Here is a 24692-nt window from a genome sequence, read left to right on the forward strand (position 1 = left end):
GAGATGTTAGCCCCAGAGATATGGTTGTTTTGAAAGAACATGTACCATGTTTAATCTTCTGTAGAGTGTTTGTTCAGTTGGTAAGTGTAGCTGTCAGCTCTGACTAGTCCCCATGCCTGCAAATACATGTGACTTTTAATGTAGAGCATTAGTAATTTTTTAAAGCATCCAGGGCTTTGAAATATTAGAGGCAAAAGTGATGTTTTTCACTTTCTCTGTATTTACTAAAATAAATATTGCGGTTAACATGTCTGCTGCTTGGAGTATTGGTGTAGGCAGAAATGTTTTTCTCTGTGTGTCTCTGACTCTGTCTTTTTATCCCCTTCCCTCCCTCCCTGCCCCATTCTTCTCCCCTCCTCCTTTCTCTAACTCAACTAAACACTTAAATCAAGTAAATACTTAGGATCAGCAACAGAATTTCTGGCTTGCTTTCATCACATTGGTTTTGAATTCTGTCAGAAGAAAAGGATCATCACTGATTTTTTCTCTGCCCCTTCTTGCTTCTCAAGCTTAATAGATACAGCGATTGTTTGACTAGAGCTCTTACCTCAGTAAGGTTAATCTCTGGTACATTTCAGACAAGTTTGCATCAGGTATTCTGTTTTAATTGATTTTAATTTTGAGGTTGAGATAGCCTTGCAACATCTATCCCTCCTCACCAGCAACCATATCCAGCTGTGGTTATTTGAATACTTTGACAGACAAGGTGGGTTTGGCTTTGGACTGGTGGAATGGGAAATCCAGAGGAGGTGGCAAGGGATCACGGGATTTAGATCTGGAAGGGCACAGCTGGAGAAATTGTCTCATGTAGCCACCGCATTTTACCAACGAGAAACCTGAGAGGAAATGACTTGTCTAAAGTCACATAGAATCACACAGGTGAGGAGCCAGAGATGGGATCTGAACCCAGGTCTCCCGTTCTTTCTCATTCTCAAATTGCCACTGGCTTGGGTGAGAAACTGAGGCCCTCTTCCAATACTGGCTCTAGCTGCCCAGGGTAACTTAGGATCTCCTAAAGTGGTTCAACATTTGGCAAGGAAGTGAGTGTTGATTCTTGGGACCTGTGGTTGTGCTTGTGGTGATGGCGGGCCAGATGGACTTGAGGTCACCATCAGTCATCTCATACACTTTTTAGCACCTTGGCCAAGTTGGAAAAACATTTTCTTTGCTCACACATCTCTTTTGGCATCCCCCATGGAGACAAGAGCTAGTCAATACACTTTAGTCTTTTTTAGATGGACACAAAAAGTCCTTTTTTCTCTTCAGGTTGGGCTAAAAGCTGAGCCTGTGAGAGAGAGTGAGGTTACTGATTCATCCTGCCCAACTGTTTGTTTTCCGTAAAGTTAGCCAAGTGTTTTGAGAAATATTTTCCTGGATACTCTATGAATGGAAGGTGACATTTCTGTTTTGTTCCCTTCACTCCCCACCCCACCCCACCCCCACATAGGATGAGGCACAAGATATGAGGGGCCAGCCATCTTCAATTCAAGATACAGAGGGGAAACCTAGTGTAACCTAGGCCTGCCAGTGGAATTAGAGACCCTCTCTCTGGAGCAATTCCTGAGCTTCTCTGCCTGTACCTTTTCATTTGTCAGTAAGGCAATGAACTCCTGGGGGGCATTGCCAGAGTCTGTCTGTGGAGGCCAGTAAATGTTTCAATGAGGGGAAGTGTCTTCTCTTCACTGGCTGTTGTTTGCTTGTGTGGAAAACCGTGTCTTGATGAGGCTAATGCTTGGAAAGCTGAGGCCTGGCCTAGACTGAGTGAAATGCAGGGAGCCACACTGCTTTTGGAAGTCTCCTCTTGTGGGAGTGGCTCTGCCAGTTTGTCCTTGTTGCCCCAGTTCCCATTCCCATTGTGCATGCCTCTTTTTCTTAAGTCCTCGTTGCTCTACTTGACTCCTGCTCTATCCCTCTTCTCCTTCCCATACAGCAGGTTTCTTTTGGGGGAAGGAGAAATTGGTGACAGTACTTTTCCTTCCAGGACTGCTAACACTATCACATGTTCCCCATTACTGTGGCTTCCCCCTCACCTGGAACAAAAAGGAGGAGAGGATAGGAGCCAGAGTCAATGCTGGCCCTCGGCTTCTCTCCCCCCAGCAGGAGCATCCCCTGGAACAGAGCTCTTCTCTGGCTCTTCGTGGTCAGTCTTGGGGCAGGAAATCATACTGATTACACTTGCAGTAAATCCCAGGATTCAATCCTCTTTCTTGAACCCAAGTTCCGTATCATCCCCTTTTGCCTCCCTGGCTAATGTTGTCCCCATCAAAATCCCAAAGCCTTTTGGCATCTGAAAACATTACAGTATAGTATGGACAGAATAGTTCTGTTTCAGCAATGCATATCGTTGGATGGCCACATCTGGAAAACAAATATGCCTAATTATCTATAGTTTTAATGTCCTGTATATGTTCAACATGTCAAGATACAAACTCTGGCTGGCTTGGAGGAATATATGTATTTTGCCAAAGTGGCCAACATACATAACACTGCCTTCCCACTCTTCTTGTGTGGTTTGGATGTGAGTGTGCATGTGTGTGCTGTGTGCATTTGTATGCATGCATGTGTGTAGGTGCACCTTGCTTCTGTGTGTGTGTGTGAGACAGAGAGAGACAGAGAGAGACAAAGAGACAGGGACAGAGAGAGACAGAGACAGAGAGACAAAGAGACAAAGAGACAGGGACAGAGACAGAGACAGAGAGACAAAGAGAGAGACAGAGACAGAGAGACAAAGAGACAGGGACAGAGAGAGACAGAGACAGAGAGACAAAGAGATAGAGAGAGAGACAGAGACAGAGAAGCGGGAGAGTGGGCTGTTTGTGGCTCTGTGCAATTGACTAGGGCTGCATGCTTTATTGTTTCATTACACTAAACCTCCAGGCTTGGTGCTCATGAATGGATGGCAGGGGTTCTGTTTCAATCAAGGAGGCAGAGGCAGGGGAGATTTTCTGGAGATGTGACTGAACAAAGACATACACAAGGTTGGACACACACACAGACTTATCTATAGGCTTAATTAGCTAATGTTTGAAAATGATAGGGTCGTGGAAATTAAAACTAGAAAAGGCCCTCAGATGATCCACTGCAGGGATTCTTAACCTTTTTGGCTTCATGGAATCCTTTGGCAGTCTGCTGGGGCCTAGGGACTCCTCAGAATCTTGTTTTTAAGTAATTGAAAGAAATGCTAAACTTTGGTGCAGATTAGTGAAAATCAAGCCGTAATTATTTTTTCCAATCTCAGTTCGTGTACTCCCTAAATTGTCTACACAGACTTGGTGTCTCTGACCAGACCTTTATCATCTCTAATCCAGAATCCCATCTCCTGAGTTTAGAGATTAAGAATCTAAGGCCCAGACTGTTTAGGTGACTTGTTCAAGGTCACACAGATGTACTCAAGTCTCCTGTCACCTTCCCATGTGGAAAAATAGTTCAAATAGTAGAATTACAGAATTATAGGGTTTGGGAGTTAGAAGAACTTTGAGGGTTCATCTGATCCCATCACTTTACAATGGTGAAACTGAAACCAGAGAGGACAAGTGATTTGCCTGTGGTCACATAGTAAGTTCATGGCACAGCAAGGGTAAGGACCTGGGTCTCCCATGTCCATGTTGAACGCTCTTTTCCTTATTATGAGTAATTCAGGTGCAAAGAGTCTCAGGTATTTTAGTCTGCTCCATATCTTCTTTCCAATCCCACTCCCATGCTCTTAGTTAAGAGAGTTTGACCTAGCTATTCACCCAGGAAAAAGGAAATGTATACGGCAGCTATTTAAACAGAAGACGTGGAGCAGGCTGAAGTTCTTGGAATGATCCCAAGCTTCTCCCTGAAGATCAGCGATCTTTCAGGGACACTATCTGGGGAAGCCACAGACTTCCAAGAATTGAGGTTAGACATTACCCAGAGGCCAGTGTGAGGCTCCTGGTGAGTGTAAGCAGAGAGTGACCCATTACCACTGGGACTTGTGTACATCAAGTGGTGTGAAAGACAGTGTCAAATAAGGGATCCAAAGAGAAGATGGTCTTATTGGATAGCAATGACTAGTGGGCAAGCCTGCTGGCTTTTTGAGATGTCCAGAGAATGCGAGGGAGGCACCTGGGAGAGTGGTGATCTTCCTCTTATGAACTGAGGGGAGGACACCATATGGACTGGAGCAGGAGAGGTGTGCTCTTCATCTCTGGTTCAAGTACATTGAGATGTGTTGGTATATTAGTGCTTTTTTATGGCTTTCCCAAAGGACTTTCTCCAGACTTGGCTTATGTCACTTAAACAACTTTGTGCCCAAGGTGTCCTGCCTCAAACCAATTGCCTTTGCTCCTCCCTTCTCATCTTCTCAGATATGTTGTGAGAAAAAAAAATCTTTCTGGAGATATGTATTTTACCAAAAAGTCTTAATTTCATACTCTTCTAAATTGAACATTTTTTTTTATTTTTAAGGAAATTGAACCTGAGCTGGTTCAAGTCATTATTAGCATGGAGGGAAATAAAAGACTTATTCTACTGTCATCAGCTTTTAAAACTTAAATCAAGATCAATGTGGTGTTGTCTAGCAAATCCTGAATAATTTTTAAAAAAATTATTTTTCCCAATTACATTCTCAATAATAACATTTTTTAAAAAAATTTGAGTTCCAAATTTTCTTCCTCACTTCTTCCCTCCTTCCCCTTCCCTCCTTCCTCCTTGAGAAGGCAAGTAATTTGATATAGGTAATACATGTACTTTCATGCAAACATATTTCCCTATTAGTCATGTGAAAGAAAACACACACACACACACACACATATATACACCCCGCCGCCAAAAGAAAGCCCCAAGAAAAGTAAAGAAAGTCTAAAAAAAGTATGCTTCAATCTGCATTCAGACTCTATCAGTTCTTTCTCTGGAGGTAGATATCATTTTTTCCAGTCCTTTGGAATTGTCTTGGATCATTGTATTGCTGAGATTGGCTAAGTCATTCACAGTTGATCATCGTACAATATAGCTGTTACTGTGTACGATGTTCTTCTGGTTCTGCTCATTTCACTTTGTATCAATTCATGTAAGTTTTTACAGGTTTTTCTGAGAGCATCCTGCTCATCATTTCTTATAGCACAATAGTGTTCCATCACAATCATATACCATAATTTGTTCAGCCATTCCACAGTTTATGACCATCCCTCAATTTCCAGTTCTTTACCACCACTAAAAGAGCTGTTATAAATATTTTTGTACATATAGGTCCTTTTTTCTTTCTTCCTTCCTTCCTTCCTTCCTTCCTTCCTTCCTTCCTTCCTTCCTTCCTTCCTTCCTTCCTTCCTTCCTTCCTTCCTTCCTTCCTTCCTTCCTTCCTTCCTTCCTTTTCTTTCTTTCTTTCTTTCTTTTCTTTCTTTTCTTTCTTTCTTTCTTTCTTTCTTTCTTTCTTTCTTTTTTCTTTCTTTCTTTCTTTCTTTCTTCTTTCTTTCTTTCTTCTTTCTTTTTTCTTCTTCTTTCTTTTTTCTTCTTCTTTCTTCTTCCTCCTTCCTTCCTTCCTTCCTTCCTTCCTTCCTTCCTTCCTTCCTTCCTTCCTTCCTCTTCCTCCCTCCTCCTCCCTCCCTCCTCCTCCTCCTTTCTTTCTTTCTCTTCCTTCCTTCCTTCCTTCCTTCCTTCCTTCCTTCCTTCCTTCCTTCCTTCCTTTCTTTCTTTCTTTCCTGCTTTCTTTCTTTCTCTCTTTTTTAAATCTCTTTGGAATACAGATCTAGTCGTGGTATTGCTATGTCAAAGAGTTTTATAGCTCGTTGGACTTAGATCCAAATTGCTCTCCAGAATGGTTGAATCAGTTCACAACTCCACCAACAGTGCAATAGTATTTCAATTTTCTCACATCCCCTCTAAAATTTGTCGTTTTCCTTTTCTGTCATATTAGCCAATCTGATAGGTGTGGGATGGTACTGCAGAGTTGTTTTAATTTGCATTTTTCTAATCAATAATGATTTGGAGCATTTTTTCATGTGACTGGATAGCATTGATTACTTTGATCCTTGCTTGTTCATATCTTTTGACCATTTATCAATTAGGAAATGACTTGTGTTCTTATTAATTTGACTGAGTTCTCTATATATTTGAGAAATGCAAGATTCAGAGAATCTTGTAGTAAATTTTTTTTTCACAGTTATGTTTACTGTATATTTCCTGCCATCCTATTTTCCTCCTCTTTATCCTGCCCTCTTTCTCCTTTCACCTTGTCCATCCTCAAAAGTGTTTTGCTTCTGACTGCTGCCTCCCCCAGTCCACCCTCTTTTCCATCAGCACCTCCCCCCCATCCCCTTCCCCTCCTACTTTCCTGTAGGGCAAGATAGATTTCTATACCCAACTGAGCGTGTATGTTATTTCCTCTTTGAGCCAATTCCAATGAGAGTTAAATTCAAGCACTGCTCCCACCTCCCCCATCTTCCCCTCCACTGTAAAAGCTCTTTCATGCCTCTTTTATGTGAGAGAATTAACCCCATTCTGCCTCTCCCTTCTCCCTTTTCCCAGTGTATCTTTCTTTCTCAACCTTTAATTATATTTATATATACATATACATACATACATATAATATATATATATGTATATATATATATATGTATATATATGTATCATCTCATCATATTCAGTTCACAACCTGCATATATTCGCTCTCACTGCCCTAATAATGAGAAAGTTCTTAGGAGTTACAAGTATCACCTTTCCACATCTTATTTTCCCCTGCTGAAGTGTAAGCTCTTTGAAGGCAGGAGCTATAGAACTTCATTTTGTATACTCTGTGCTGTACCCAGTGTTTTTCCCACAGTAGGTACACAATAAAGGTTTGTTTATTAGTGTACAAACAAGATACCCATAAGCCTCCTAATACCTGCCTTATAGCCATAATAGCTTTCATTTTTACATCACTTCAATATTTCTCAAGTTCTTTCTTCACATCAATGTCTTCTGGTTTGTAGTGCAAGTATTAGCACTCCTGTTTTACTTGTGAAGGAGCCCAGGTTCAGACAAGTAAGGCAGATCAGTAACTGTGAGAGACAGAACAGCCATGGTCGTCTGCCCTCAGGCCACACTTCCTCCTGGATCTCATTGCCATGAGGATAAGCTCATTTTTCAGGGCCTTCCCTCACCACCATTTCCTTCCCCCATTTGGAAGCAGCCAGAAGTTAGCAAAATAAATATAACAATTGCATACAAATATGTAACATATTTATGCTGAAATAAAATGAGTGTCCACTTTCTCCTGTTTGGGGTTCTCCCTCTCAGATTCTCTTTGGCCCAAGATCCGGGTTCCTTTGAAAGTTGTGAGGACAGCGGAAAACAAACTGAGTAATCGGTTTTTCCCGTATGATGAGATTGAAACCGAAGCGGTGCTTGCTATTGATGACGATATCATCATGCTGACCGCGGATGAGCTACAGTTTGGCTATGAGGTAAGCTAGAGATGTTCATTGAGGCATAAATGTATACATGTGTGTGTGTGTGTGTGTGTGTGTGTGTGTGTGTGTGTGTGTAGGTGCATGCTTTTGTCTTGTTTTTTAAGGAGTGGTTGCTCTTCAGCCATGTGTTAGATTTAAGAAAGATCAGTTCTCTCCTCTGGAGTTAGGGTTTCTCATCCCTTCAATAAGATTCAGATAGATATCTATCAGTAAGAATTATGTGAAGGTTTTTTCCTTGAAGACTTTGAGGGAAAATATTATTCCAGAATTATGGTTTCTCCTTCTAAGGACACTCATGGAAAAAGAATTCCATCAGATATTCCCAAAGGAACCTCCTGAGTATTTAACGAAAACATAGGTGCTGCTGCATTAAATGCGCCCATCCCCCCCCCGAATGCAGCCAAGTACCCTAACAGTAAAGCCATCATTATGGGGAGCTTCAGGCAATGGGGACAAAAAGAAAGCAGACAGATGCTGTGGATGGCTTTCTCCCTGCTTTCCAAGTGGAAAGGCGGGCAGCCGTGCCTTCAGGGTGAGGCCTCCTCTGTGTCACCATTCAGTTGGAGGTGATGGATTAGGCCAGGTTCAGGGGTTAAGTATCAAGAGCAGCAAAGGTCTCCCCAGGGGAAAGTGCCAGGCCCTGGCTGGGTAAAAAGCAATAGGGATTGATGAGTCCTGTCAGGGAGAAGGTATATGAAATTCATGATGGAGACAGGCTTAGCCCAGTGACTGCTGAGGTAATGATGGTATCAAATCTAAGGAAAACAGAGAGTCCAAATCAATTAGCCACAGCTAGACACAGGGGAAAGTGGCAAAATGTATGCCCCCAATTCACCTCCTTTGGATAAAGGCAACTGCCTTCAGTTGGGCCCAGAATTGGCTTGGATTTGAAATTCTTAAGAAATAAGGCACTTTGATGAAGCCGATCCAGGCTTGGCATGTGAATCCCACCAGATCTTATTTATGTTTGTATGGATTTGATTTTTAGGAAAATACATTTGAGACAGTATAGTGGAAGGAACACGGACATGGGGATCATTGAGCCTGGGCTTGCTTTCCCAGTAACTTGTCTGGCCAAATCACTTCTCCATCTCCAGACTTTCTTCATTTGTTAAACAAGGATATTGAACCTTGACATTTCCTTCTAGCTCTACAATTGAAGAAATCAAAAGGCTTGTCCTCTCTGATGTTAACAACTAAATGTTATAACATTGGGTGAACTTAAGAGAAACTGTCGTGTAATGACAAAGAGTGTTCAGAAGCGTATTGCTTCTGTTATGAAAGGGTGTGAGAAAAGGACTGGTATTTCAGTGGTATAGGGAGCTCCCATGTGATGAAACACCCTCTGCCAGTTCAGGCTGGCATCCTCTCTGTCACTTGTTGTTTTAGGGAATTACCTAGAGCACTGAGATTTTAAATGATTTCCGAACCCAATACTTCTTGGCTTCTAGGCCAACTCCATGTTACTCCAGTGTTGTATCCTCACCTAACAGTGGTTTTAGAGAAAGAGTTGAGAGACTAAATGAAAAGTTTATACTCAATTTTCTCAGATTTCTTTTTTAGGCATTTGAAATAACTTTGACTCTATATCCAAAGAAAGCATGTCATAATCTGACAAGCATTCCCCATAACTCTTAAGTGTTTGCTTCTCCAGCCAAGTCACAACAAGGAGAACAGTTTCTTCTGATGGCACATTATGTGATGACTGCTTCTGATTCAAACTTTACATGTGAGTTCCCTTTACAACTGAGACAAAAGAGAATGCTAGAGAAGGGCCTTTAAGGTACTTCCTTGTATAGTGGCTCAGATTTCTTTCTTTGAGAGGATAAACTACCCTTCCAGGATTGGAGGTGCCTAGATGTTGAATTGTTGAGTGTTTACAAAGTAGAAGAGAAGGCACAGGATGGGGGAGGGGAGGAAGGGATTGCTGTCTCCAGATATTCAAAGGCCTGTCATTCATGTAGAAGACAGATTCGAATTGTTCAGCTTGGCTTCAGAGAGAGGACCCTGGAGCAACGGGCAGAAAGTGCAGGGAATTTTGACTCCTTGAAAAAGGAGTAAAGCTTCTTAATAGTTAGAGCCATCCAAAAGTGGGCTGTATTGCCTCTAGAGAGAACAGAGCTCCCATCTGTAAACATCTCCTAGTGGAAGCCCATTGATGAATTTGCCAAGGAGGCTCTCGGAGGAATTTCTGCTCAAGCGTATTTTTTATGGGATGAACTCAGATCTTTCTAAAGAAAAGAAAAGACCTCTAAAACTGAGGCTCTGTGATCCTCTGGCCTCATTTAAGTCCTGTTTAATTCTCAGATTCTGAAGGCTTTGATGGGCACTAATAGATTTGTGATCTCACCAATGTGATAAATGAAAAATAATTTGTCATACAGCTGCTATGTGCTTGGAAAAATTCTAAGTGTGGAGATACAAATTTTAAAAATGAGACCATCCCTTACCCTCAAGGAGCTTATATTCTAATTGGGGAAGATGACGCATATAGGAGAGTGGCGACCAGAGAAGAGAGTATCTGGGGAGTCACAGGGATGGTGATTTGATGTATAAACCAGTCAGTTGGAAGGTGCTTTTCAGAAGGACAAGAGGTAGAAAGCAGGGGCAACAAGAAAATGCCCAGGAAATGACTGAATGGGATGTGAAAGTGAAACATGATCATGGAGTTGGGTACCAGCTAGATATAATGAACTAGGTAAGTTTGGATTCACTTAGATAACAGTTAAGGCTACTGGACCACAGACTGACAGTTCCAAAGATGATTGGATTAGTTTCCCCAGGGACACTGGGAACATGAATTTTGGAGGTCCAGAGTGAAGGGTTCTGGTCTAGGCATAGAGGAATATGACAGTGGCAGCAAGTAGATAACCGGCTAGCCTGGGTGGATGGCTGGATAAGATGCTGTGATGATGTGGGTCACAACCTATCCCAGCCTTTTCATCTTGATTCTAAAAGCGATAGAAATATTATCAATGAAAGGGAATCAATGAGGAAAAAGGGCAAAAATGGTCAGAATTGAATTTGTTTCTTCCCCTTCTTTCTACCATTATTTACCTTTAGAAAGCATTCGAGTACTTGACTCATGAAAACATCTCTCTAGAAGGAAGACAAAATACAGGGTGGTGCAGCTCTAAGGATGTGGCAGAATGGAGAGCGGGAAGCTTCTAAGACCTTTAGGAATATTTTCGCAGCGGGAGCTTTAAACCGATTTTACCAGTAGCCACTAGATTATGGTTTGGTCATCATTTCAGTATTTTTGTACAAATAATTCAGAAACAAGGTGAAAAGCTCTAAAAACCCATACCCTCAGTATTTTTTCTGATGTCTCTTTTGTGCTATGATGGACAGATAGTAAGTTGTTTGCATTGCCTGTCTTCACATTCCATCTTGAATCACTGTTTAAAACTAGAAGCTATGTTTGGTATGTACAGAAGGCACAGATGGTGACTAATTTAGCATTCAGGAAAACTTGTGTTGAATGTGAAGAGAAAATGAGTTGGTTGTGTTCCCAACATGACATTTTTTTGGTGCCAACCTGTGAAAGAAAGCACCGTATTTACCACTGAAAGAAAAGGAAGTGAGGTCTTCTGGGTCATGTAACCAATAAAATGGAAGATGAGACATTTTCTGCAGTCCCCAGTAACACTCAAAGTGCTCACAAAAAAAGGAATTCTGCACCAAAGACAGAGCTATTATAGTTGTTTCTAAGGATAAGCAACTGAACAAAGTAACAGTTTTATCAATCAATGGTGGAGAACCCCCCCCCCCCATATTCTGGCAGGATGTACAAACTGACTTGCAGATTTTACATTGGGATCCATGAAGGAATTTCCCTCTTGCTATAGACTCTGATGGCAAACCTCAACACTTCTTTTCCCCCATCATCCTGTTGCCACAAACTGAACATCAGCTCTGCCTAGGCATTTGAGGTGGACATAGTGGTAAGGGGAAGAGGGAAAGATTATCAGGTTTTCTATTTCCTGGGTCAGCCTTAATTTAGGGAATCTCAAGACAACAGGAACCCTGCCCAAATGCCCACCTTTTCTTCCCCCAATCCTATGGAAAGTGGCTGATTCTGATTCATCCCTGTCAGAGCTAAAGATTAGAGGGAGCTGGTGCAGGGGACCAATGTGTGTAGCTTCATAGCAACTGAAGGAGAAGGCCCTGGAATTCATTTGGAACTGATCTTGCCCCCCAGAAGTTACTTAAGTGAAATGCTGGTGAAAAATAAATTCTTCAGCATGAGAGGAAGCTGAGACAGTGTTGACATCTAGCGTTAATGATAAAGCCACCATCAAGTGGGGAGGAGTCAGAAAGCATGCAACAGGAAAATATAGCAGGGAAAAACTCAAACCACCAAAGTTCTCTAGGAGAAGAAAAGTCAGTTAAATACCTAGAACACCAGCAGATAAATCAACTGAAATGAAAATCAGAAGGCAGGATGACTGCCAGACATCCAAGAGATTGTACACTCCTCTAAATAAATATTATAAGACAGAAGAAATAGAACCAACACACTTGATGAAACACTAGGAAAAACTCTATGGATTCTCAGAGAGTATGAAACCATAGCAGAATGTTCCAGAATATGTCAAGAATGAGATCAGAGTCTTGAAAGAAGGAAAGAACAACATGGCAGAATTTATGGCCTGCACAGAAGGAATCATTAGCAGGATAGAAAAAGTGGCACATTCACAGGGGCAAGTCTCCTCAAAGAAGCAAAAAAAGAGGGCAAGAGATTGGGAATGTACTGTCACAAGTGAAGGACGGTCTGGGAGAAAAGCAGAGCAATAATGTTAAAAGCATATGTGATCTGCATGCCAGCAAATACATTCATCTTCAATAGAAGATACAGAGAGACAAGTTTAGGATTTTAGGCCTATCAGAAAAACACTATAATATGAGAAATGATACAAGAAAACCACCAAGAACTTAAGAATAGGGACAACAAAGTACTGAAGTACCTGTCACATGATAAGACACTTGATAAATGCTTATTTCCTCCCTCCCTCCCTCTGTATTTTCCTTCCTTCCTTCCTTCCTTCCTTCCTTCCTTCCTTCCTTCCTTCCTTCCTTCCTTCCTTCCTTCCTTCCTTCCTTCCTTCCTTCCTTCCTTCCTTCCTTCCTTTCTTCTCACAGAAATAATATGCATATCTCCTAGGAAAAAACAAAAGCAAGTTGAGCTGCTAACCCCAAGGCACAGTGGGTAAATTTAATAGTTCCAATGGCAGACAAAATTCTGCAAGAAGCCAGGGAAAAGACCTTTGAATAGGAAGGAAAGGAAATTCAAGTAACACAAGACTTTCTGCATAATCACCAAGGAAAGAGTAAGTAATGAAATAAATTGCCCCATCTCAAGAGACTCCTTAAAAAAAAACCAACAAAAAAAAAACTAGAATGAGAAAGCTACCTATTAGGTCTAAACCAAGAGAGTCCATTAAGAGATTCTCTAAAAGTACACAGAGTAATAAAGAAGGCAGCATTTAAAGAAATAGGCAAAGTTGTAATGGAGAAGTTGGTCTGGATTAAACTTCCTCACCTCCCTTCTCCTCTTCCATGTGAATGACTGTATTTTTGTGGGACTAAATTGCAGAACTGAAAGATAAAAGAAGAGAGGGGAAGTGGAGGACTGAGAGGAATTTATGATATAGTTTTTGAGTACAAGGAAGTTTGTGAGTACAAGGAAGGAAAGATAATTCCTGAAGTCTCTTAGCAAGAAGGGCTATGAGACATTGAGTGAAGTGGCAAAAGGAGAGATTCAGAGGAAAATAAAAGGGGAAATGTTGACTTAATTGAGGGGAGGAGTCTCACCTCAAAGAGCATTCCTATGGGGGCAAGAGATATTTTGTAATGAGAAATGGGTCCTTACTATGGGCTCAGTTGGGGGTGGGGGAAGGGAGGAGTTCATGCCTGGGAAAACTACCTACTCAGAGAATATTGTCCCTCCAAGGGCAGTGTCTTGCTTTGAGAGAAGGGATGTCAGAATCCTGGGGCCAACTGGCATGTGGCATTGCATTGCAAATAAGTCAATCAATGAACAAATATTTATGTACTTCCTGTGTGTCAGGAGGTGGAAGTACATGAAAACAGAAGTAATGTCCTTTACTGCAGCAGTGCTCAGCCAGAGAACTAAGGAATAGAGGGAAGCAGGGTAAAGCACCAGTTTGTATGTGGTGCTGGACCAGACCTGCCTGAAGCAAAGGACCCAGCAACCACCTGGGGCCACTTCTGTCCTTGAGGAAGTCACTTGGGAGAGACTGAAGCCAGTGAAAAGTGGAAAGAGTCTGTAACAGCTTCAGGGAAACTCCCATTAAAGGGCAATTAGAAAGTGAGCAATAGGAAAACAGGAGCAAAAAAAAAAAGAAATTATTGGAAATCTTAGGAGGAAGAAAATGCGGTTAAAAGCCTTGAGCATAATCAGATAAATCAACGGGGAAGAAGATAATAACAGAAGGGAAGGTGGCCCCCGAAATGAATCCAAACTTGCTTATTCAGATGCATTGCAACCCAAAGGAAGATAAGGTGGAGACCCTAGCAGGGGTGGGGAGCCTGGGGCCTTGAGGCCAAAGGTGGCCCTTTAGGTCCTCAAGTGCAGCCCTTCGACTAAATCCAAACTTCACTGAACAAATCCCCTTAATAAGAGGAAGGCCACACGGAAGGACCTAGAGGGCCACATGTGGCCTTGAGGCCACAAGTTCCCCACCCCTGCTAGGGTCTTCAGATTCCCTAGAGAATGTGGAACCACAACAGAATGCACTTGAACGTCAAGAGAGAAAGAAGAATCAAGAAAACAGAATTGAAGGCTTGCGTAGCAGAAATAATGAGCAGAATAGTACCGCTTGAATACATGGTAGCAGGTAGCTCCAAAGAAGTGAAAGTGAGAGCCATTGCCTGGGAATACAAATACACAGACGTGAAGGACAACCTGAAAGAAAAGAAACACAAAATGATAACATTATAAGAACACGTGATCTTTAGACAAATGAAACAGATCTTGAAGACAGGCCATATATAGAAAACTGAAGGATGGTCTCCCAAAAGAGCATAACAACTTTAAAAAAACCAAACAAACCCAAATATAAACACTGCAACGCAAGAAAAAAAATACAACAAAATTGTCCATTACTTCTGAACACAGAAAACAAAATATCAATTGAAAGAATATACAAATTGCCTCTAGAAAACAAAAACCAATGGAAAGAAAGATAGGAACAGGCATTTATTAAGTGATTACAATGTACCAGGCACTGTGCTAAGCACTTTACAAATATTATCTCATTTGCTGCAAAGCACAAGAAACATAGTGATTAAATGTAACAGTTCCAACAACAGACAACAGGAGACTAGGAAAAGACCTTTAAATATGAAGGAAAGATTTTTGAATAACAGATCATCAGGTACTCACCAGAAACTAAAGATGGGAATGGAATAATGTGTTCCCAAAATGGTGGGCCTCAAGATGAACCCCTAAGTGAAATCCCCTGCAGACTTGAGCTAAGTCATCCATGTTACATGATGGAGGTTCAATAAAAGAAAGGCATTTGAAGCATTTCTACAAAAAACAAACAAACAAAACCCAAACAGATTATTTGCTTTGTGAACTCCCCAGACAAGAGAAACATAAGAAAGATAAATAAATACAGCAACCAAATAAAGCACAAGTAATGAAATTACCCTGTAGAAGAAAGGCAAAAGCAAACAAACAAAAAGCTAGAAAGAGAAAGACTCCTATGAGGTAAGAAACAATACAACAGAGGGACCAGTAAGAGATTTGGTGAGCTAAGAGAAGAAGAACTTAACTAAAAGAATGGAGGAGGAACAGGCCTGAAACAGCATGGACTAAGACTCCAGGTGAATCGCTGTTTTTGTGAGACTAACCTGTAGAATGGGAAGGCTCATGAAAGGGGAAGGGGAAAAAGACTGAGAGAAATATGTGATGTACCCTAAGCAAGGTAGTGGCAGACAGTGAAGGGAATATGATTCCTATGGGAGAGTGGGCAAGGTTACAAGGGAAAGGTAGGAGAGGGTCACCAAGAGAAGAAGTTAAAGGGAAAGAGAAGGGGGATTTTACTTAACTGAGAGAAAAAAAAGTGAGAAAGAATTCTATAATTAGATAAAAGGGAGAACAAGAAAGGAATGAACAAGGTAAGTACAACTGCAAAACTAGGTGAAAGAGTTGCAAATAGAAGGGTGAAGTGGCTACAGGGTGTTAGGAAGAGAGCCTCCCAATAGGCTCTTGCCTTAAAGTAGATGAAAAAAAAATGAGAGAAAGAGTACTGTCTTTACAGAGAAAGAGTAGGAAAATCCTAATTCAGGAAAAAAGGAAGCAATATTAGAGACAAATGGAGGATAATATAAACCTAATTCTCATAACTTTAAATGTGAATGTATTAAGCAGAGCAATCAAACAAAAGAGAGTAGCAGATTGTATAAGAAAACGAAACCCCACAATCTGTTGCTTACAAGAATCATACTTAAAAAAGCAAATATATAAACAGAATAAAAATGAGCGGCTAGAACAAAATTTGCAGCACACAAATCCTCAAGAAGCAGGAGTTGCAGCCATGCTATCAGACAAACCAAAAGCAGGAATTCACAGCATACAGATGAACAAAGAAACCATATTGTGCTGAAAGGAGACATAGATAACAAAATCAATATCATATCAAACTTATGTGCACCAAATGCCATAGCACCTAAATTCACAAAGAAAAAATTGACTGAATTACAAGACGTAATACAATAAGAGCAGGAGACTTTTATTATCCCTTTCTCAGTTTCAGACAAATTTATTTTATATACATATATATATATATATATATATATGTAAATATATATATATATATATATATATATATTTATGTGAGGCAATTGGGGTTAAGTGACTTGTCCAGAGTCACACAACTAGTGAGTGTTACGTGTCTGAGGCCATATTTGAACTCAGGTCCTCCTGACTCGAGGGCCAGTGTTCTATCCACTGCGCCACCTACTTGCCTCAGTTTTGGACAAATTTAACAAATAGATAAACAAGGGCAAAAATATAGAACGAATCATTGGAGAAAGTCATAAAAGACTTAAGTGGGACTGCTAAAGAATATACATATGTCTCAGCACTGCTTGGAGCTTTTACAAAAATTGTCTCTGTATTAGGGCAGAGAGATATTGCAAAGAAATATCAAATCGGATATAGTAAATAGTAAATACATTGTTTACAGACCACAATCAGTTAAAAGGCTACAAACAAAAAACCTAGACTCTTATGGAGACTTAATAGTGAAATCCTAAATAATGAATGAGTCAGAAAACAAATCATAGAAACAACTGATAATTATGTAAAAGAGAATCATAATTAAATAAACATGACAAAATTTCCAGAATGCAAGTAAATTAGTCCTCAAGGGGAAAGGTCATATCACTAAAAACATACATTAACAAAGTAGAACTGAATGTTACTTTAAAAAACTTATCCAACAAATAAACTCTCAAAAAGCATAAAGGAGGAGATATTGAAAATTAGAGGGAAAAGCTGAAACTGGGAACCAAAAAGACCATGGAAGTGATAAAACTAAAAGTTGGTTTGTTCAAAAAGTGAAAAAAAAATTTTAAACCTTTAGCCAAGTTTATTAAAAAGAACAAGGCAGAAAATCAAAATAGTGAAAAATCAAGGTGAAATCACAATAAAACCAGGAGAAATAAAAAAGGAATTAATAGAATCTGCATTGCATAGTTATATATTAATAAAACTGAGAATATAAAAGCAAAAGAGAAATATAAGATAACCCAAACTAGTTGAATATTAAGTAGAGATTTAAAATGATCCAGTCTCACAAAAGGAAAGGGAAGTAGCTATAAAGAAACTATTACAGGGGAAAAAAGAAAAAAAAAACTTGGTTCTAATGAATTCACAGGATAATTAAAATTTAAAAGAACTTAAAAGAACAATTATTACCAATACTACACATTATTCTCAGAAGTTGAGAAAGAAAGCACTCCAAGAATTATAGACCAATGTCATTAATTAGTCTAATTCCAAAATTTTTAAATAAAGTCCTATCAGACTACTGTAATTCGTGGAAGAAATTATTCATTATGATCAAGTTGGATTTATACCAGGAATATAGGGGTGGTTTAACATTTGGAAAATAATCAACGTAATTAATCATGTTAAAAAACAAAAACATCTAAAACTGTGCAATTTTTTCATTAGATGTTGAAAAAGCCTTTGACAAAAAATAACATTTATTTTAACTGAAAGTCCTACAAAGCATAGCCATAAAGGGACTTTTTAACATCATAAAAAGTATCTAAAAGCAAAAGCAAATATCAAAGGTAATGAAAATACCTTAGAAGCTTTCCTAGTAAATACAGGAGTAAAGCAAGGATGCTAAGTTTCCTTGCTATTATATTCTAGAAATATTTGTAATAGCAAGAAGACAAGAGAAAGAAATCAAAGGCATAAAGACAGCCCTCCTTTGCTAGTGACATTATGGTTTATTTAGAAATTCCTAGGGAATCAGTAAAGCTATTGATAATTGGTAGCTCTAATAGAGTTGTAGGCTATAAAATAAACATATAAAAATAAGCAGCATTTTATTATACATAACAAATCCAAGAAATAATAACAGAAAAGGAAATCACATTCAAAAATAACTACAAATGCATAAAACATTTCGGTATCAGTTCTTCCAAAGCATACAAAATACTTGTATAGATTCAATTATGAAATGTTCCTTAAAGAAATAAAGAATAAGCTTTATAGCTAGAAGAATATTAAGTTCTTGTGGCTGAAACTATGCCAATACAATAAAAATGATAGTAATATCTATTAATTTATCATTTTAATGCTAACAATCAAACTATCAAAGGGATACTTTACAGCACTCAAAATAATAACTAATTTCACTTGGAGAAATAAAAGATCTAGAATATCAAGGGAAATAATGCAAACATGTAGGGATTAAGGTGGAATAGCACTTTCAGACCTCAAAGTATATAAAGCAGCAGTCATCAGAACCATTTGGTATTGGTTAAAAAATAAAGAAGCAAATCAGTGGAACATGCTAAACAAGGGACAATCGGAAACAATGGAACTCAATGACCCAGTGTTTGATAAACTAAAAAACAAATTACTTAAGAAAGAACTCCCTATTTGATATAAACTGCTGCGAAAACTGGAAAGCAATCTGGCAGAAATTAAGGTTAGATCTTTTTCTTTATTCCATAATAAAATAAAAATTTATATGAGATCTTAATATTAAAGGTCATACCTTCAAAAAATTAGAAAAGAAACAGATCATATACCTTTCACATCTATGGATAGGAGATATATTCTTAACCAAATGAGATATAGGCAATTACAGATAACTTTCATTATATAAAACTTAAGTGCTTCTGTACAAGCAAAATTAATGCATCTCAAATAAGAAGGGAAGTGGTTGAATTGGAAATGCATATGTACATGTATCCATTATATTTGCAAGTTAAAAAAACTAATGCCATTCTCCAATTGTTAAGTGGTTAAAGGATATGAACAAACCATTCTCTAAAGAACTGCAAATCACTTTGGCAGTTGAGAGATTAGGGTGCATCATATCCTTCCTCCCCCCCCATCTTCTTCCTCTTGTCCCCTCTTTTATGCACCTTCCCATTCTGTAATTTTGTTTCACTCATACACACAAAAGCACATTGATTTGCATGCAGACATGTTTTATGAAGTTGCTCTTTTTTTGGTTTTTCTGCCCTGTTTTTTTTTAATAAGGTTGGCTAAAGGTTTCTTTATTTTAATTTAGAAGCTTGGTTTATTAGGTTTCAGGTTTGTTTTTCTACCATAACTACTATTTTACTTCTGCTTTTACCCTTGTCTCCTCATAAACATTTAGAAATAAATATCTTAATTGTTTCTTTGTTGTTATTTTGTTGTTATCTTTGGTTGCTATGTTTCTTTGTCCTTCTTGTATTTCTCTTGTCTAGGCTGTTTGAGAAGCAAATCATCTCTCCAGGTTTTTCCTTTCTAGGAACGTTTCAAAAGCCTCTTTTTTTTTTATCAAATGTTCAGCATTTTTTCATTTACAGTTAGGCTCGGATTTGCAGGGTAAGTTACCTTGGACCACATCTTCAGCATCTTTGCTCTTTGGAACATATTATTCCATTCCTTCCTGCAATTACTCATGGCTGAAGAATAATCTTGCATTATTTGAATTTCCTATCCTTTGTGTTTGAAGATTCCTTTCCCTAATTGCTTACAGAATTTGTTGTGTCAGTAGAATTATCCAATTTAACCACTATGTCTTGAAGTTTGCATCCTAGGACTTTTTTTCTGGAGGCAATCTGTGGATTCTTTAGATTGCTGCTTTGTTTTCTGTGTTCAGAAGTTTTGGTTAGTTTTCTTGTGTTATTTCTTACATTGTGATGTTCAGGTTTTTTTGACTTGAATTCTTCTGGGAACTCTATAATCTTTAAGTTGTCTCTATACATCATGTCTTCTAGATCAGTATGTTTTGTTGTATGGAGATCATGCTTTCTCTTATTGTTATTGCTTTTTGTTTCTTTTCTTCCTGATTGTCCTTCACTTCTACGTATTTGTATTCCCAATTAGTTATCCTCTCTTGTTTCTTTGGTAAGTCTTGCCACCACTGATTCAAATTTTTTAATTCTGCTCATTATTTCTTCTGTGCAGGCCATAAATTCTGCCCTCATAGTTCTTATTTCTCCTAAACCATTCAGCAGCAGTGTGCTTTGGTTTCTTTCTCACTTCAGAACTGTCAGGGTCCTCCGCCTCATTAAGTGTTAATTAGTTTTTGTTTGTTTTTATTTTATGATATTTATTCTTAGATTCCTGAACTCTGTTACTTGATCTGGAGGCCATATTTCTTTGTGCTATTAATATTTCCCCTGTTGATTTATTTGCTTATGCCCAAGGTCTTAGAATTCTCTTTCTCCTAATATACTTGGTAATTTCAGTCTTTTTTTCCCCCTTATTTTTCCCTGTTATTCACTAACTATCTCCCCAAAGCCTGGGCCTCAAGGCTATCTCAACCCCCACTCACACTGAGTAGTTTATGGTTCACCAGGCTCAGACTCTGCCCCAGGTTATTTCTGAGGGAACGCAAAGGGCCCCAGCTGCACTCTGGGCTCTTTCCCTCAGGCTTAGTACAGCGCCACACTGGCCCTCCTCCCCCACATGTGGATCCTGCCCTGTTCCTCCATTCTTCGGCTCTCTGACCCAGAAGCACAGAGTGCTGCCAAGCTGCTATTGCCATGTGATCAAATTTCTGCCATTTGGAGTTTGGCTTTCCAGCACTGAGGAGATGGTGTGAGGAAAAAGGGGAGGACTATAGAGTTGAATTCTGTTCCACGCATGCTCCCAGGCACTCTGTTCCCTCTCTTCCTCCATTCTCTGGCCAAGCTCTATTGGTCTACAGAGCACTGCCCATCGCTATTGCAGCCTGAGCAAATTTCTGCCATTTGTATCTACTCCATATTCTGTGGGTTGACTTGTATAGCCCTATGGCTGAGAGCATGATAAGTGGTTGAGGAGGGGCTAAGTGAATGCATGGTAGGGATTAGGGAATATTGCCCTTCTCTGCTATTAGTTCATTAAGTTTTTACCTTGTTTATGTTCTTGGTATCTGTCCTAGTTATAAAGACAACTGAAATTGCTTTATCTCCAATGCATTATGCCCATTTTGAAGAGTTTTGAAAGATTATGAGGATTAGAGAAAATATCCAGTGCTTCATCTTATTGGTCATGTGACCTAGAAAGATCTTCCATGATCTTTCAAATGTTACTTACAGTGGCTAAATAGCATTTGCAAGTTTTTTTTTTTTCAGAACTGAAGGATGTAGTTCACCTTGGGGATTATGAGATCATAGAGTTAGACCTTCAAGAGTCCTGAAAGGCCACTGAGTCTAGTTTCCTCATTTTATATGTGAGAAAACTCAAAGGAAAATCAATGACTTTCACTTACATGGCTCATAAGTGTCTGAGCCAGGATTTGAGCTCAGGTTTTCCTGACTTCTGTTAGAGTCAAGCACCCTATTCATTATGCCATCTACATAAACCATGTTCCATATTAGTCATTTCTGTCATTTCCAGCTTTCATTCTCTTTGGCAGAGAAAATAGAAGTAAAGTAAGAATTGTGATACTCTGCTTGCTGTCTGATTTTTGTCATCATTGCCTTCCTCACCTCTAGAGCTGCTTTAGCTGCTGATGTAGCTTCACTAGACTTCCTTGGTTCTTAATTCTCCTCCCCAGTTCATTTTGAGCATTGGTGTCCTGACATGTTTTACAGGACCTGCCATGCTCCCATCCTTTGCTATCTGATGACCTTGCTTCCACCTTCTGCACATATCTGTTTAAAATCTCAGTTGGCTGGTTGGTATGTTATCTGTGTATCCACATTGCTCTTCAGATAAAGTCCACATTTCCTCCTTGTTAGAAGTATTTCCCTTTGTGTCTTCAGAATTTCATTTCTTCACATTTCTCTTCCTACTTGAATCAACTTCTCACTTAGTATTTTATAGTCCATGGGAGCTTATCTGTCCTAGATATAGGCATGGGAACTAGACCTGTGATTATATTGGGATAGGGAACTCATAGATGAGGTGATTTCCTTTGTCAAAGTATGTCTATACCCTCCCTGTCACTTACAGTCTTAAAGAGTTGCTTAGAATCCTGGAGACAATAAATAACTTGCCCAGGGTCATATAGCTAGTATGGGTCATAGACAGGACTTGAACCCAGATCTTCCTGTCTCAGAGTCTGGCTTTCTGTCTGCTCTGCCATGCTGCCTCTTAGCTTTTCTGAGATAGAATTTCTTCTTGTTGGTTCTACAACTTCTCTTTTTTTTTAAATTAATTAATTAATTTTTAGTTTTCAACATTCACTTCCATAAGCTTTTGAGTTTTAAATTTTCTCTCCCTTCCTCTCTGCCTCCCTCCTGAAGACCATGCAATCTGATATAGGCTCTACATATACATTCCTATTAAACATATTTTCACATTATTCATGTTGTAAAGAAGAATTAGAACCAATAGGAGGAACCACAAGGAAGAAGAAACAAAAGAAAACAGAAGAAAAAAAGAGCAAACAGTATGCTTCAATCTGCATTCAGACTCCATAGTTCTTTCTCTAAAAGTGTATAGCATTTTCCATCATGCGACTTTTGAAGATGTCTTAGATCCTTGCATTACTGAGAAGAGCCAAGTCTATCAGAGTTAGTCATCACACAATGTGGCTGTTACTGTGGACAACGTGCTCCTGGTTCTGCTCCTTTCACTCAGCATCAGTCCATACAAGTCTTTCCAGGTTTTTCTGAAGTCTGCTTGCTCATCATTTCTTATAGCACAATAGTATTCCATTACATTCTTATACCACAGTTTGTTCAGCCATTCCCCAATTGATGGGCATCCTCTCAATTTCCAATTCTTTGCCACCACAGAAAGAGCTGCTATGAATATTTTTGTACAGTTCTGCCACTTTTTAAAGGGTAAACTTATTTCTAAGGCGAGTAAAGAAGTTATTAGCTGTCCTGCTTTTGGCAGAGAGCTACAGATGTCTGGATAATTGAAATCTTCCATTACTCCTCTATCATGCCTCCTTGCCAGGCATGTGATCTGTTTCCCAAACTCCTTATCTCTTTCGTCTTTCTGTTCTGGTGGTCTGTAGTGTACTCTCTATCATCCTTGCCTCCTCTGGTTCCTGGATTTTAAATCTATTACCTTTTTACTTCTTTCTGCCTTTGGGAAATATGGAAAACATCAAAAATCTCCTTGCATAATTCAAACCTTCACAAAAGAAGAGCATCTTTTAAAGAAAACGCTTTCAGTTTAATTCTTAAATAAAAAAATCTCATTTTCATCCATATTCTCCCATGTGTATTAGGATCTAGCAGTGGGAAGGACCTTGAACATCATTGAGTCCAATCCCTTCATTTTACATTTGAGGGAATTGAGGTCCAGAAGGGTATGGTGATTTGCCCAAGGGCACCCAGTTATACTCAGGGCTGACTTTTGAACCCAGACATGAATTACAAATCCAATACTCATTCCAGAGGTATTCTATATCCCATACTTTTGATCAATGTCATGTTAATGAGAGTCACAATCTTAAGTACACACATGTGTTCATGTATATATACACATGTATCCTGGGTAAATATGAAGTTGAATATACAAAAAGCCAGGAACCATCATACCATTCTTCATCATAAATCTTTCTTTTAGCAGTCCTATAGAATTAGGAGAAAAAGTGAGAAGAATTGGAGCATCTCTTCCATAGAGAGATTTTTCAGAAAAGAATAAATACAATTTAGGCTGATTTAATTCAGTCCAACAAATAAGTTATAGAAATCAAAAATAATATAGTCCCTCCCCTCAAGGAGCTTGGGATTGATCTCCTGCATAAAGTATTTAAAGATAGGGCTGTCTAAAGACATTAGAATAAATTGGATGATCTACTTAAAACCCCCTTCCAATGAAAATTATTTTAAAGGAGTTAGAAATTCAAGCAGGCAATTGTGTTTCAATGTGGACAAAAGCCCAGACTCTTACACAGAAGAAGGCTTTTGTGTGATACACGAAATCAATATCCTAGGTGAAGGTAACAGTAGACAACTTTGGAGAATATTTTACAATGGAGTGTCTGTCCATCCATTTATCCAATAAACATTTATTAGTGCCATTTATGTGCAATTTGTATGCATTATATTACACTTATATTCAATGCCAAGGATGGAGTACTGGAAGAGATATAAATTAGAAATGGCCCTTGGCTTCAAGGAACGTACCATCTAGTGAGGAAGGTAACACTTGTGTATGGATATAGAATAAAACAATGTAGATTAATACAAATTATATAGATGAGAATATTAATGCATATGAGAATTATAAAGTGCCATGGAGGAGATAAGGGAGCAATCACTGGACTGGGGCTCAGGGGAAGCATCATAAAGGAAGTAACCTTTGAGGAATTTGCAGGGTGTCGCTAGGTAGAAACTGGGAAAGAGGGCGGCATACATAGATGGAACAGTGTCGAGATGGAGCAGAGGAAAGACAAGTAAAGGATGGAACATGCTGTAAGGGTGGTAGTTCAAACAATATACCAAGGAGCTGAGACTTGATTCAGTACACACTAGGACTGCCATCAAAGTGTGTGAGCAGTGGATGTGACAGCATGTCCCAACTATGTCCCAACTAAGAGAATGGGGAGCCAGGTGTCACTTTGTGATGATACTTTAACTGAGGCCCAGAACACAGATGGAGACATACCACGCTTA

At 39.2% G+C, this 24692-nt stretch overlaps 1 protein-coding gene across 2 annotated transcripts in view; it reads left to right on the top strand.

Annotated features, from left to right (window-relative positions):
* The window catches only part of EXT2 (exostosin glycosyltransferase 2), a 195850-nt gene that overhangs the window by 124961 nt on the left and 46197 nt on the right, over positions 1-24692 (top strand). For both annotated transcript variants that reach the window (XM_021009725.2, XM_021009727.2), the window contains exon 10: positions 7240-7406. In XM_021009725.2, coding sequence (XP_020865384.1) covers positions 7240-7406 — 167 coding nt within the window. The remainder of the gene's footprint in view (positions 1-7239; positions 7407-24692) is intronic.

Source organism: Phascolarctos cinereus, unplaced genomic scaffold (genome assembly GCF_003287225.1).
Source record: "Phascolarctos cinereus isolate Bilbo 61053 unplaced genomic scaffold, phaCin_HiC Scaffold_9;HRSCAF=440, whole genome shotgun sequence".
NCBI lineage: Eukaryota > Metazoa > Chordata > Mammalia > Diprotodontia > Phascolarctidae > Phascolarctos > Phascolarctos cinereus.